Source organism: Procambarus clarkii, chromosome 58 (assembly GCF_040958095.1).
Source record: "Procambarus clarkii isolate CNS0578487 chromosome 58, FALCON_Pclarkii_2.0, whole genome shotgun sequence".
In the NCBI taxonomy this organism is placed as follows: Eukaryota; Metazoa; Arthropoda; class Malacostraca; order Decapoda; family Cambaridae; genus Procambarus; species Procambarus clarkii.
In genome coordinates, this window is record NC_091207.1 from 19,988,995 (window position 1) to 20,004,623 (window position 15,629).

Sequence of the window (15,629 nt, forward strand, 5' to 3'; positions counted from 1 at the left end):
ACGAGACTCTCAACCTGACGAATGATGTTCCCTCAACGATGTAAAAAAAATTATAAAATCTCTCAAATCAAACGTGTGCTTATTCACCCCACCCCTCCCACTCGTTTGGGGAAGGAGGGGAGCTGGGGCTCATGCTGTTCACTGGCTTGAGCAGTCACTTCTTTTGTTGATGCAGTGTGCACAACTCGTCTGCAGTAGGGGCTCCTGGATCGTCAGCAAGCCATAGCTTAAAAGCAACGGGGCAAGCCAAGTGCCTCTTTGGACTTTGTCCTGTGTGGCTTAGGTTTGTACACTGGTGTAGAGTGGGCCTGGCTGCCAACAATGCTACAATGGAGGGCATTTTGTTCGTCTGCAACCGACTGCTCCTTTTCTGGTAATGGATTAGCCGGGAACTCTAAAATCCCTTGGCATCATAATCGTAACGCTAATGATGGATGCCTACTGAGGCACTCTGCCAGATTCATAAATGCAAGCACCTAGAATTTTGTTCCGAGCCATATATACAGTACCTTGAGAAAAGATGTAGCTTACATCTGAAAATTGGTTTTTAATACACTTAAACAAATTCAGTCTTTCCTTCACCATCATTTAAGCATTTTATTGCAGTAAGTTTTCCATTAAAACCTTCCATTATAATAATTATAAGTAATTTAACTAATTATTAATAATTATATCCTGGACGAGGGCCTCTTTCAGTTGCCCCATCTCTAGGTTTGCTATCTTGGCTTGAGCCTCCAGTAGCAGAAGTCATACTGATTAGACCAATGTGATCTCTCAAGATCAGCGGTCGCCAACCAGTGGTCCGCGAGACCATTTTATTTGTGTATTGCATGTAACTGCATTTTCTTGAACCAATATATTAAATGGCATCAAATAGTTTGACTTTAATAAATATCATTTCTTGTTTGGTGGACCGCATGATTTTAAATTATGAATTTGGTGATCCCCAAGCTCTGAAAGGTTGACAAGCTCTGCAATAAAATGGCCTACTAATTAGAGCATCCTTAAAGAATCTTAAATGCAGAGAAGGTTCATGGTATTAATTGCATACTACACGAGCCTCAAGAATAAAAGCTTGCATAGAAGTAGATTGATTGATTGATGAAGATTAAGCCACCCAAAAGGTGGCACGGGCATGAATAGCCCGTAAGTGGTGGCCCTTTTGAGCCATTACCAGTATCAAGAGCTGATACTGGAGATCTGTGGAGGTGCGACTGCACCCTGCGTGACGGGAGATGTCTCCCGTGATAGAAGTAGAGTTTAGGATATTCTTGCTCACCAGTCACCATAGCCCAAAACGGGAAAAGCCTTTTGTTAGGTGTAATTACGTATACCGATTGTCCCAGGACTAACAAACATAGAAAAGGTACCATTAGAGAGTGTGATAGCATCCTAGAACTGCATCCTAGACCCTTCAACACCTGCTCGACTCTATACAGGACTGACCAGCTTATTAACGTGCCGGGGCAATAGCAAACCTTTCATCTTTTACCTATACACCACCAAAAAAACAGAGTTATGCCTAATAAGCCACAGTTCCTGTAGACAACCTCAATATAAATACTTTAGTATATAGGTCACCATGCATGGTACATACATGGTAGTATATGATTGTTGACAACATTGTCTATTCCCTATACTGAACCTGGTTCAGCTGTTCTGTTGATCATGAAACTAAAGTCCCTTCTAACATAACAAGGAAATGTTCTTGGGAGAGATGCACTTTGTAATGATAATGTGTCCATATCCACTAGACAGTGACAGCAGTGACCTGACAGCAGTGTTAGTACTGAAACCATCTCGCCTTGATACTGCCAGGTGTGTTTGTCATGAGCACCGGAGACTTATGGTAAGAAAAAATCATCTACCTTGATAGTAACAGAAGCTTTGTTATTGTATCTGAAATCCCCCTTACCTTGATACCGACAGAGGTGTGGTTTTCGTAGGAGCACCAGAGACTGTCACGATAAGTGTAAGGCTCCTTCATGCCATCAGCCGTTTTTATCACCCACCTCCCTGGTTCCGTATTCTGCCCATAGCAGACCTGAGATGGAAACCTACTTTTAGAATTGGTTGTTTGGCAAAAATTTAATTTTTTCTGACATGAAGAGAAAACTAAATTATGATTAACATTTGCTCTATATAAATTAACTAATGCTATAAATTTTTCATTTAACTACTATAGCTTGCCGTTGCCAAATTTCTTGCTAGAATTAGATCTTATGTATTTCCCTAGATAATTATTAGATGGCATTAAATGTGATCAATTATCTACCTCATAATAGGCCAATGTGCCCTCTGACTCGGTCCATGGCCCTGGTTGACCGGGATTGCTGGCAGGAGAGTAGTAATCAGTCTGGGTAGGGACATCCAGGGTCCAGCAAGTGGCATAGAGGGGCACACCCATTGCGATCTTGGTGCTCGGCATCCCTCCCTCTATCCAGTAGTGGATGGCAAAGTCCTATAACAATAAAAATGATGAGAATTGGTAATTGGCTGCATGTTGCAATAGGAAATGGAGGGAATCATAAATATACAACTTCTGGGTTGAAATATTCTTTTAACAAAATCTACAAAATATGAGGTTTATTTTTCAGTATATTATAAATATTTCTCTTTGTAGATTTTCCCCTTTTAATTCAATGTTGTGCATGAGAGGTCATCTAGGTGAACAACAGTGTACTGTAGTAATGGCAATTTTTCAGTAACTATCACATTCATAAACACTCGTCGTGTTCACACACTACTGGACTGAGGCACTATTTACCCTCTACCCACGCACACTTTAATGTAGCCAACAGGTTTCATTACTGCTGATGCCTTTGCTCTTTTTAATTGATTTTAACCCTTGGGGCATCATCTTCAGTGGCCTCAATGGGGGACAGGAAGCTATCAGCTTGTCAAAGCTTCCTCTATTGTTCAAAGATTTTTCTAATTGAATTTTCATTTGTTTTCTAGTTCAATTTTCAAGTGTCTTGGCATTTATGGTTTCAGCAAGTAGGCGTTTCCATGGGTTTATAATCCAATTTGGGAAAAAAGCATCATGTTTTCTGTTCTTCATTGTGGCTTTTTTGAGCATGAATCTGATGCCCTTAAGCATTACCTTTGTCGTTTTAAGGAAATAGTCTAGAGTAACATGCAAATGAAATTAATAAATTGATTTTAATTTGTAGAAAGATATTTTCATACTGTAATTCACCAAATGGAATAAAATTATTAATGAGAAAAATCAGTAGGAGCCACAAGGAGGATTTAAACATATGCACTGGGTACTCCCAGGCAAATGCTCTTGAACACTACACCGCAACCTGGGATTCAACCCAATCCTCTAGGATTTCCGAAGCTTTAACCTCAGGAATATTTCCATTGTGTTGTCTGGATGTGCCAGTTATATTTCCATTATGTGATTCAGTTGATTTCATCTTGAAATTTACAAGTCAAATTGTCTCATGCAGCACTAGTAATGAATTGTGATATTGTCTGCATACCATATTATCAGTTGGTTAGTAATGCATGGGGCCAGGGATGTGTGTGTATAGTGTTTAGTGCCAGAGCTAGGACATAGTCTTGAGGGACTCCGGTGTGTTGATTGACGAAATCAGTGTTTCTGAAGGAATTTTATTTGCAATGTTCTTTTGTCAAGATGGTGAAAAAATGTTTCTCAGCTACTGGCAGAAGATGGAAGTTGTTAAATAGTTTGTACTTGAATCTGTCGTGCCAAACTGTGGCATAGGCTTTTTCAGTGTCTTTTGCATCAATTGTTGTTTTGAGGCATTGGTTTTGGTTTATGTGAATGTAATGAGTTGGTCATAATGTAGAGGGTGTCTTGTGTAGATTGATATGGCCTGAAACCGAACTGTCTGCAGTCAAGGGATCATAGTTTTCAAGATGTCAGAGTCTGTGGTTTATTAGTCTTGTGTATATCTTCCCCTCATGTCTAGCAGGCTGATTGGTCTGTAGTTTTTAGGGTCAGTATTTGGTTTTCCAGATTTGAGAAGGAGAATGGCTGTGGCAGTTTTGCAGAAAATGGGGGAAAAGGGCAAGGCGAGAGAAGCATTATACAGGTCATTGAGAGCAGCGATTAGAGAATCAGGGAGTTGTCCGAGATGAGTTTGGCCTATTTCTGATGCTCCTTGAGCTATACATGGTGTACTCATGTAGTCGGCTTCACTTTGGCTGTAGTCAGTGGGGTGGCTAGTTGTGAGTCTGGGTTTAATATGTCTAGTTTGATTATGGCGTCAGGTGTTTGTCATTTTTGGTGTATTTATATTTCAACCGAGTGTATATGTTTGGAAGTACTAACTGGTGAGGAGGGCGTGGGTAATAGATATTCTGCCCAAGAGGTTTAAAAATACGTATGATTTCAAAAGGATCTGCAATGCTGTGATTGTTGTGTGTGACGTGTTTAAATGTTGGGAAGGTAATGAATGATGTTATGAATGCCCAGAACTCTCTTTGGGATTATTTTCCTGTGTGATTGCTTTCTTTATAAGGTGTTTCCAGTGATTTGTGTGGTTGTCATCAAGGCTGTTTAATACAGTATGTGGTTGTGTAGTGTTGCAAGGTCTCACAGTACTAGGAGATATCTGCCCAGATACTGTCTAATAGTATCTGAGAGATACTGTGTGAGAAGTGCACAATATCTGTGTGAACTCTGTATAAACCTAGCACATGAGGCGGCATTTTGAACACAGGAGGTAAATGTGTAGCGTTTTGTGAGAGTAGTTTCAGGTATTGATGCCTCTGCAGCTCGTATTATTGTTTTTTTTTTCATGGAATTCTTGGGAATATGTTGTAGATGTTATTAATGGTATGTGGGGTTCCTGTAAACATGGAATTCTTGGGGATAATTTACGTAGCTGGTACATGCTTTTTTAATAAATAAACGTAAAACTGGCCCAATGTATTCATGGGGCCCAACACATATTTAGCCTTGCAAATTGGTAACAAAAGTATACTTAACAGCACTCCATAACTTACGGTATTTTGGAAGATATTGTCGTCACCGGAGTATGCGTAGAGCCCCGAGGCATGGTGAACGTAGTTATTCCAAGTACCATAGAAGTCATAGGTCATAATGTTGGCTATGTCCAGGTGCTCGGCAATGCCCGGAATGTCATAGGAAATGTCAATCGTATCCTTAGCCGAGGTCAAGGCTGCTGTCAGGATCATGTTGTTGGCATGCAGGGCATCACGAAATTCACTCAGCATGGTCACAAAGTTTTCCTGCACACAAAGTATGTTATTAACAGACCACACTGGTAGCAGATTAGATTACAGTACAGTATTATTATTCTAATGTAAAGTTTCATTGTCATAATATTCAGTGCATCTTGACATTCACACTAGATACTTTAGGGATCCCGGGTTCAATTCCCGGGCAGAACAGAAATGATTGGGCACATTTTGTTTTAGCCAATGCCTTTGTTCACTTAGCAGTAAATAGGTACCTGGAAGTTAGACAACTGTTGTGAAGTTGCGTCCTTGGGAGTTTCAACAGTTCGACCTTGGAAGGACCGCGATAGAAACGCAACATCATATATATAGATATATATACACATATACTGTACATACTTACATATATATACACACACATAAAAGCTTCCTTTTCCCAAAAAACGAATTAAATTTAAGCTGGAAATCCAGGTAATCCAGAGAATCATAAAGAGCACAAGGCTCATTCTGTATGGGTGGTAAATAAGCTCACAATGATGACTAAGCATGTCTACTGCTGTTTTCAGTGGACTTGACTACAAATATGCTGTATCAGACATACGATTGTTTATTATACAACACAGCCTGATCAACCAGGTTGTGATTCATATCAGGCTGTGAGCAGTCACATCCAACAGTTTGGCTGACCAGACCACCACCCAGGAGGCCTGATCAGAGACTGGGCTGTGGAGACATTTATCCTAGGATACATTGCAAGGTAACTGCAAAGTAAGGTGCACCAATACCTCACGAGTTCACTTGTTTCATATAGCGAGTGCTCCTTATTCAGAGGATTTTCAATTAGTGACCCATATCTGCAATAAACATGTGTCTTGACCCAGAGTCCATCCAAGATGCATCAGCCTTCCATCATATTGAAATCTGCCCTACATGCAGATGGGATCTTTGACAAGCCACTGGCTTCCCATCCTTATTGAGGCCACTAGAGATGATGGCCCCTCAGGTAAATTCAGGTAAAATTTGCAGCAAGCTGACAGACACAGCTTGCATGATCTGAACCATAGAATCATGAATGATTGGCACACTAAACATTAAAGTCAACAAATGTCAATATAATTCCCATTGTTGGTGACAGGAAGCTTATACTGTACTGTATTTATTTATTTATATACTGTACAAGAAGGTACATTGGGTTTGAGAGAATACATAGCATAGTATTTACAATCTTGTAAAGCCACTAGTACGCGCAGCATTTCGGGCAGGTCCTTAATCTAACAGATAATTTTATGTACGTAAATTCTAGCAGAATTAATATAATAACAGATACATTGCAAGAAAAAATGAGATGAGGGAGATTAGTAAGTATATTAAAGCACTTTTAGTATATTAAAGCTCTGACTGATTACATTGACAATGTGATGGTAATTTAAACAGGTTTAATAGACACCCTACAGCAGATTGATAGCACGCATAAGAAGACAGCAATGATCACAATGGTAAAGATGTTCGGATTGGGTACATAAAGATTGGGAGATTGAGTAGCAATAGATACAGTACAATTTTAAAGCAAAAGGTGAACAACTATGAAGATTAAATTAGGTACTTTTTAGTTTTGTTTTTGAATGACACAAAAGTTGGACAGCTTTTCAATTCATTAGGGAGTGAGTTCCATAGACTGGGTCCCTTTATTTGCATAGAGTGTTTACACAGATTAAGTTTGACTCTGGGGATATCAAAGTGCTATTTATTTCTGGTGTGGCGATAATGGGTCCTATTACATCTGTCCAGGGAGAGTTTCAGAGCAGGATTTGCATTTAAGAACAGGGTTTTGTAAATGTAAATGACAAGAGAATTTGTGGAGTGAGATTATGTTTAGGGAGTTAAACAAGGGGGCTAAGTGTTGTCTGATAGCAGAATTTGTTATTATTCTGATAGCAGATTTTTGCTGGGTGATGATGGACTTGAGGTGGTTTGCAGTGGTTGAACCCCATGCACAGATACCATAATCAAGATAGGGATAGATTAGTCCATAATATAGAGAGATGCTGAGACTGTAGATGTAGAGAGATGAGATGAGAGATGTAGATGAGAGAGACTGTACTAATGCTTATCGAGCTTCCCCTCCCCTAGGTCAAATATTTACCTTCCTCAGCATGTATCGTACCACAATTACCTAATCCCCGTGTACCTATTTACTGCTTAGGTGAACAGGTGCATCAAGTGAAAGGATACATCACAATCAATTTTATGTCCCGCCCGGAAATCGAACCCAGGATACTCAATTGAGAGTCAAGGATGTGTGCTCAGCAGAGATACCCTTCTTTTGAGAGAGAGAGAGAGAGAGAGAGAGAGAGAGAGAGAGAGAGAGAGAGAGAGAGAGAGAGAGAGAGAGACAGAGACAGAGACAGAGACAGAGACAGACAGAGAGAGAGAGAGAGAGAGAGAGAGAGAGAGAGAGAGAGTGTGTATGAATCTTTTTCATCATTCACCTGTATTACAAATTGTATGAAAATACTGTACCTAGTTAACTGTCATCGAATTAATAAATGCCAACGATGTACAGTATACGAAAGATTTTGACAATGTCCCTTAATTAAATATTAAAGCGTACATTGAAATTATATTTGCATATTTGCTATTATATAATTTATAATAGAAATTATATTTCTATTATATTTCATAGAAAACGTTGGTGAAGAAAGCTTAAGATGAAAAAGATTTTAAGTAAGTAGTAGTAGTGCATGCTTTGTGCTTTATTGCACAAAGCATGCACGATGAAGTATTCTGACAGGCATAGTTTACCTTGTCTTCAGGCACGCCGCCTCTCTGGGTAGGGTACTCCCAGTCGATATCTAGACCGTCGAAGCCATGCTCCTTGAGGAGTGCTATGGAGGTGTCGACGAACGTCTTCCTCAATGCTGGGTCGCCTGCCACCTGGGTACATGATGGGAAGATTATGGCAATTATAAGGAAATAAATACAAACATTAGTGGCAACTATTGTCATATTTGTTTTCAAGAAAGGAAACAAACTAGACTAATGCGCCTCTTACTGAAATGCGATTATTAAATATCGGTAAATTCTTTCTCCATAGAATTTTTACTAATCAATTGCGTGTCATTTCCTCATCCAAGCAGTTCTTGTTATTCTACCAGATTGTGAAATTATTTGCTTAATGCTTCTTTGGCATTCTTGACCAATCAGTACTTGCCAACATCCTATATTCATTTGTTCATTGATTTTTACTTCAAATATTACTAAGTCATTCTCGTCTACCAGTGCTCCATTTCACTTTGCAGCTTGTGATATATTATCCTTGTGAATTTTTACACAACTTTGTCTTGCACAGCAACGTGTGATCACACAGACAAAAGATCTCACAAGTTAGCACATTTTTCACTGAGCAGTCAAACAATTTTGCACAAATTCATAATTTACATGTGCCATGTGTAGACAATGAATCACAATGTGGTTGGGATGGCCAAACTACACATCAGAAGGGTGAGAAACAACGAAGTTTTGGTCTGTCTTGGACCATTATCAAGAAGTGCGTGCTTAATAATGGTCACGATGGACCGAAATGTCGTGGCTTCTACACTTTCTGGTGTGTGGTTTGGCCATCATGTGGATTGATAAGATTGATTGATAAAGATTAAGCCACCCAAGAGGTGGCACGGGCATGAAGAGCCCGTAAGTGGTGGCCCTTTTGAGCCATTACCAGTATCAATAGATACTGGAAATCTGTGGAAGTGCGACTGCACCCTGCGTGACGGGCGATGTCTCCCATGCATCATGTGGCATGTGTATCTATATATATATCCTAATGTATAAAATACATTAGAAATACATCTAATGCTTAATTCCTTCAATCTACAATCATTATAATTTAATCCTGGGATGCCATTACCACCCATTAAGCCATTCTCCAGAATTTAATCCTACTACACCATTTATTTCACCTGTTGCAATTGCTTAACTCACTACTGTCATCACACCGATCTTATTCTCCAAGGCTTAAGCTAATCTGAATAAAGTCTTCCATTCTCACTTTCGTTTTACACGATGCATATTAAATATTAGCTTTTACTCCTAAAACTAATTTCATACACAAACATCTAATTAACACTTCAATAATTGAAGTTCTATTCTTCGTTTATAGGCACTCTACTCTCTTACATCAATAATTTTCTTTAACTTCAGTTCTCAGAACATTGTTCAGTCATTGAATTTGATCCGTCATACCATAAATCTAAAGTATCAAACTTTTCTCTTAATCTTCCGCTACTTTCAACTCCTGCTAATTTTTCATTTAAATTTTGCATTTGATTTGCGTTATCTCGGCAAGTGAGGGTTCCAGGTCTATTTAGGCTATTTCGACCTCCATAGAGGGGCGAGCTGTTCATTTCAGTTTCATTACAGAGCCTCTTCAGATAGTCTCAAAACCGAAATCTAATAGTCCTTAGGTGGAATCTTTGCCTACATTAAGCAAAACCATTTACGTGACATTGAACTACAACACCGCGTTCAAATACATTTTTCTACCGATGGATATCGTTGCTTTGCTTCTGTATGCCACAATTTATTTCCATTTCATTAATTCCTAGTTTTTATGCAACGGACCTACAATATATAGTGTGTTTATGAGAGCCGGGGACCATAGTGCGCAGTACACTCACCGTGGAGAACTTTTCCGAACCTTCATTCCAGCCCCCAACGCTCAGCAGTGTCAGCAATGAAGGATTTTGCTGCTTGAGGGCTGTGAACCTGTCGTAGGCGCAATCTCCGTCGTCCGCGCAAAGGTCATGGAACGGGTCGAGCACCTGAAAATGTAAACTTATATACTTATTGAATTTTCTAACCAATTATAGTTTACTCCTACCCAAGCCTAGAATAATAACCTGAATGTGTATCACAGTAGATGACAACTTAAAGAAGACAAATCTATTGAACCTTCATACAGAAGATACCAAACTTGTTCGTACCTGGATCTCCCCAGTGACGGCGATTCCAGCGAAGGCGTAGATAAGGTGAGTGCAGACGTTGGGATCAATGTCCTCCACATCAAACCTTCCATCGGTGTTCCGGTACACGGCCCATGACGCCATGTAGCACAACATTAGGCTCTCTGGAGTCAAAATATGGTACAAGATTATTCTCTGCAGACTCGAGACACTTGGATTTGCAAGAATAGTCACAGAAATACGTGATGCAGTTATGCTCAAGTATCCTCATAGGAAAAAAATGAAATTAAAAATCATATGGCTTTCGTGTTTCAACACATTTTCAAGGAATGTGTTAGGAAACTGAAACGAGTTTTGTGTTTTATGTGGATACTTACGCAATTTTTGGTATTTGGAATATACTACATACCTAACAATGGATAGTGAGCCAATAGCAGTGTTTTAAAGTACGTATTTTGTTCGAGTTTAGGTGGTTACATATTTAGACATTTAAGAATCTGATACAACTGGTTTTCTTTACATTCCAACCGATAATATTCAAGGTGGAAAATCATTATATTGCACCCAGCAGTGCAAATAACTGGGGTTTCATGGCCCTCTTCAACGCCAACACACAAGACGGCTAACGGATAGCTAGAGAAAGTAGTAGGAGAGGCAAAGTGCAGAATCTGGAAATGCAGAAGAGTCTAAGAACTGTAAGGAAGTGCTCGCACCCTGTACAGGTGGTCAACAGGTGAAAAGGGCTGAAAAAAGTGGTGATATGGTAGCCACCTCCATCCACAATTTTAAGGCTAGATTCGACAGAAGTCGAACGTTAGAATAACTAAATTATAACTTCCCTGGTACAACTAAAACGTAAAGAGTAGACCTACTCTTTACGCGTAAAGAGGTAGACCTCATTTCCCTATAGTCGCTGTTAGTTAGGTATACTGGAGATAGATACAAGCTACAGTTGCAGCCCAAAAACAAAAATGCCTATAAGGAACCAACAAACCTGCTAAAGAGAGCGTGAGGGCGAGTACCGTAATCACTGGCAGGAACTTCATGGTGATGGTGTGTAGATGCCTGCGGCCGCTCCCTTAAGTACTCTACCATCTGCTCGTTATCTGTGGATATTTTATAGGTATTGATAACTTGTACCATTTTGTGTCATGCATGCTAATGAGCTCGTTGCCCATTTGCTTTGAAAACTCAGATTTTCAGGATTATCGTTAAGTTTAAACTGCTTTCCCAATGCCACTTCACTGATTCCGATGCCTTTGACGTCGCTCCTCTTGTGTTCTTTTGCTCTCTTATTAGTATTCTTGGAGATATTTGGGACCTTTTAACTATTCGAGATCCGTGACACAGAACGGTGCTAAACAGTCTTCCCGGCTTGGTGCCTTCATTTGTTAATTCATCTTTCTTACTTACTTACATTGTGAGATCAGCTTAAATATAAAATCTCGTTTTCTGACCTGTTTGTTTGTGTCTACCTTCCATTCACCCTCGATCGACAGATTTGGGGGGTAGAAATAGCCTAAGCTACTCTATCCCTTTGAGATGTATTTTTTCTTGTCTCAATAAACATACTTGAACTTGAACTTGATCGACAGACAGGTATGGGGTCCATAATCCGTATATACTTAAAGAAATCAATTAACAGTATGTATTAATACTTGAAGATGAACGTAAAAGGAACAAATCAAATTGACTGCTCTTAACTTGCTGAATTATTTTACCTAAGTGGTTAGGATTCGTGGCACGTAAACTTACATTAAATCTTAGCAACACATGTTTCTATTTAATTAGACCATTTCTTCCACAATTTTTTGTACATTCATAATTTGAACAACAGCTTTGTTTCTAAATAGTCAACTGTGTACATTTTTCTGCATATTCAAGTTTTTAAGAGTGACAAAAATAAAAAAGGTGTGGTACTAATATGTAAATAACGTGAGTACGTAGCCACCGTTCCATCATACTATTGTAGATGTCATCTTACATAACGTGGGTATTGGTAAATCAGACTAGGATTAGTAAGGGTGTTAATATATCCGTTACAGTCATACAAGATGCTTTGCAGTATATTTAGAAGCGCTAGGCCAATTTTATTCAATAACTATTTGATAATAGTTGTTACGTCCTTTGTCATCATGATGTGGGGGTTCGTGGTCAAATTGTCAGCCCCGTCATTGTGACTGTCTACATTGCATAAATCATTCACTACAGACATTTCTTTACTCCAGACGACTATTTTTACTCATCAAGTCATTCCGTGGTCTATTCCTACTCAAATATTCAAATTATGCAAATTTGCATTCCCGTATGTGATGACATAGACCGTGTGAAATATATAATCGTCACCTTCCCCCTTTCAAACGAATTTCATGTAGGAACATTTCTGCAATTTATGCAATGTAGATTTATTTATACAGTACCATTATTTGTTAATTTGCAGCAAGACGCTATAATTAATTCCTGTATTCAATTTAATTTCTTGACATATTCCTTCCTTGCCCCCCCTATCTCCTCCTTCCATTCTCTTATAATTATTAAACTTAATTTTCTTTCCTTCACTGAGTGATCGTAACCTATCCACCGCTGCCCACTGGATGGGGGGCGGTGTGCAGGACAAACATATAAATTTTGACACTAGCTCTCCACATATGTCAGTTGCTTAATTTAGAACCTGTACTTGAAGTCGATCTCGAACCCATTGTTGATGTGATGACTTTTGTAACTAGCTCATCAAGATTGTAACTTGCTTAACTAAATGAATTGTGGGGTTCAGTCCCTGAGCCCATTATGTGCCTCTGTAACCCTTTCCACTACCGCCCACAAGATATGTATGGGGTGCATAATAAATGAACTAAACTAACTTTCCTTTTCAGTTTTTACTTAAGCCTAGTACAAGAGTTTTTTTCCCTTAAAACCTTTCATAAATTTCAAATATTGCTTCATTTATTCCTTTAAATTCCACACAGTCAGACAAGTTTGCTGTTGTTTTCCAGATGGGAACCCCAGATCAAAAACCCAATTTTGTTCTCCGTGGGGAAGATTTTGAAAAGACAAGTTTAATTATTCGTTTCCATCAGGTCGGCGTTGGCAGAACCATTCCTTCCCTCCGCATTATTCCAGATCCTAGGCTCTGCAATATCCCTTTCAAGGGCTATATAATCTTAATGGCATTGCACCTTCTCCTGATAATTACCTTACCTCCTCCAAACCCTTTATCGCAGCTAATGAGAAGTTCATAACGTCGCTTCGTGGTGAGCGGTGGTGTACGGAAATATATTAAGGTATGGGGCGAAGAAGGGAAATGCCTAGCCTATCTAATCTGATAGAGCGCCATGTGTGTCGCTCCCAGCCTGTTCCTTTGCACACGCCCTCCTCATAGCCTGTTCCTTCATGCGAGCGTCCCCCCCCCCCTCAGCCTGTTCCCTCGGGCGAGCGCCTACCCCCCCCCCCCTCAGCCTGTTCCCTCGGGCGAGCGCCTACCCCCCCCCCCCCCTCAGCCTGTTCCCTCGGGCGAGCGCCTACCCCCCCCCCCCCTCAGCCTGTTCCCTCGGGCGAGCGCCCCCCTTCCCCAGCCTGTTCCCTCGGGCGAGCGGCCCCCCCCCAGCCTGTTCCCTCGGCCGAGCGTCCCACCTTCCCCAGCCTGTTCCCTCTCAGTCTGTTATATCGGGCGCGCCACCAATATTAGTTGTTTTCGATTCAGCTACTCTGAACAAAAAGCTTCAAGCAGCACGGGATAGGGTGAACCCGTCGTACTCACCTGGCACAGGAGTTGTTTGAGCGTATAGAGTGGCACCTCCTTGACAGCATACTCTAAAATACACAGAATTAAGTGATTGTGTTAGCGATAATTATCTTGGCTGTTTACAGTAAACTCAAACGTTGATGTAGGGCGTCCAGGTGTAGCCAAGGTTAGTTTTTCCATATCAGCAAGAAATAAAAATGAAGTGTATATAGACGAGCGTAAACTGTTTCTGATAGTCAAAACGTCTAATCATTAAATCAATTGATAAATTTTTCAGCACTTGAGTGTAGGTTAAGTTTTTACCCCATTAAACATATCACTATTATTATTTTAAGGTTCCGTTCAAGCCGAGCGCTCTACAAACGATCCCGAAAAATTTTAACAAAATAAAAAATAGTTACATGCGTTAAAAAAAATTCAGCAATGTGGCAACACCCTCAAAACATGAGCGTAATCTATTTATTATCGATGTATGTTTTATCATGTAACACAAAAATTCTTTGCCCCCCCCCCATCCCTCCCTACCCCATGGTCAATACTCGAGCATCGTTTTCTATGAATATCCGATTTTTTATTATTATTTTTATATAAATATTTTATCTCATTCATTGGTCACCCCCCCCCCCCCTGGCCTTTATGAATGGTGTACACTCCTGCAAGACAAACTCTGAACACTTGCAACACTACCTGTGGATACAGGTACAGTTTAGTTTAGTTCATTTATTATGCACCCCATACCCATCTTGTGGGCGGTAGTGGAAAGGGTTACAGAGGCACATAATGGGCTCAGGGACTGAACTCCACAATTCATTTAGCGAAGCAAATTACAATCTTGATGAGCTAGTTACAAAATTTAATATAAGTCGTCACATCAAAGGTACAGGCATTACAACCTCAACACGAGCTCAGGACGAAGGATATCGTGAATGACTACCACCTCTCACCATGAATCAAGCAACCACATATCAAAACTATCGCACCCAAGACCAATCTCCAATAACTTCAAGAAAAAGCGAGTCCGGGAATTGCAGGAACACCAGAACATACAAGGGTCTCCAGCATCGTCAGCACCAAGGCAGCACTGGCAGGGGATCCAAAGTTTGTGCTGACGTGGATAATTTACACCGATGAAGTTGGTCAGTACTTCGATAGTAACATTCTTCATCCAGATATGATCGACCCAGAATGCTAACAGATTTACCCAGAGAGTGATGGCACCTCCAGCAACATGACGACGAGATGTCAAGCTCGAAAACAGAGACGAAGAACCTGAAAAAGGAACTGCAGGAAAGAAAACACCTATTATAGAAATAAACTTTAAACTAGATGGAATGAAATAAGAATTCTTCTAATCAAAGTAAGATCTTCACCACCCCTTCACGCCTCCAGAAGACCACACCCACCCAACTGGGCGGAAGCTTTAAGCCATAAAACCAAATATTGCTATGCTTTGTAATGTCCAAAGGTCTTTCGTTGAACGCATTTGAAAATGTATTGAAATAAATGCATGTCATTTTCAACTTGTATTCCAACTGATAAACCGATAATTCATAAATTACATTAAAAAAACAAATCCTAGAGGTTTTCTTTTATACTTTGCCTATGGGGCCAGACTTTTGAGACACGTACCCTGTATATATTATTTACGTGCACAAGTTTTCTATAAAACCACTTAAAAATTGCTTCCAATAAATGTTTGAAGAAAAATGGAGTTTTTTCAGACATATATCCTTGTAAATTAGGCGAATCTT

The 15,629-nt window shown here is 39.9% G+C and overlaps 1 protein-coding gene across 1 annotated transcript in view; it reads right to left on the minus strand.

Moving 5' to 3' along the window:
• Positions 1-15,629, minus strand: part of LOC123767950 (chitinase-3-like protein 1) — a 29,958-nt gene that overhangs the window by 693 nt on the left and 13,636 nt on the right. Inside the window, exons 2-8 of the mRNA XM_045758146.2 lie at positions 11,131-11,242; positions 10,158-10,300; positions 9,852-9,995; positions 7,978-8,109; positions 4,981-5,226; positions 2,276-2,461; positions 1,916-2,044 (exon numbers count right to left, since the gene is read on the minus strand). Coding sequence (XP_045614102.1) covers positions 1,916-2,044; positions 2,276-2,461; positions 4,981-5,226; positions 7,978-8,109; positions 9,852-9,995; positions 10,158-10,300; positions 11,131-11,182 — 1,032 coding nt within the window. The 5' untranslated portion in view covers positions 11,183-11,242. The remainder of the gene's footprint in view (positions 1-1,915; positions 2,045-2,275; positions 2,462-4,980; positions 5,227-7,977; positions 8,110-9,851; positions 9,996-10,157; positions 10,301-11,130; positions 11,243-15,629) is intronic.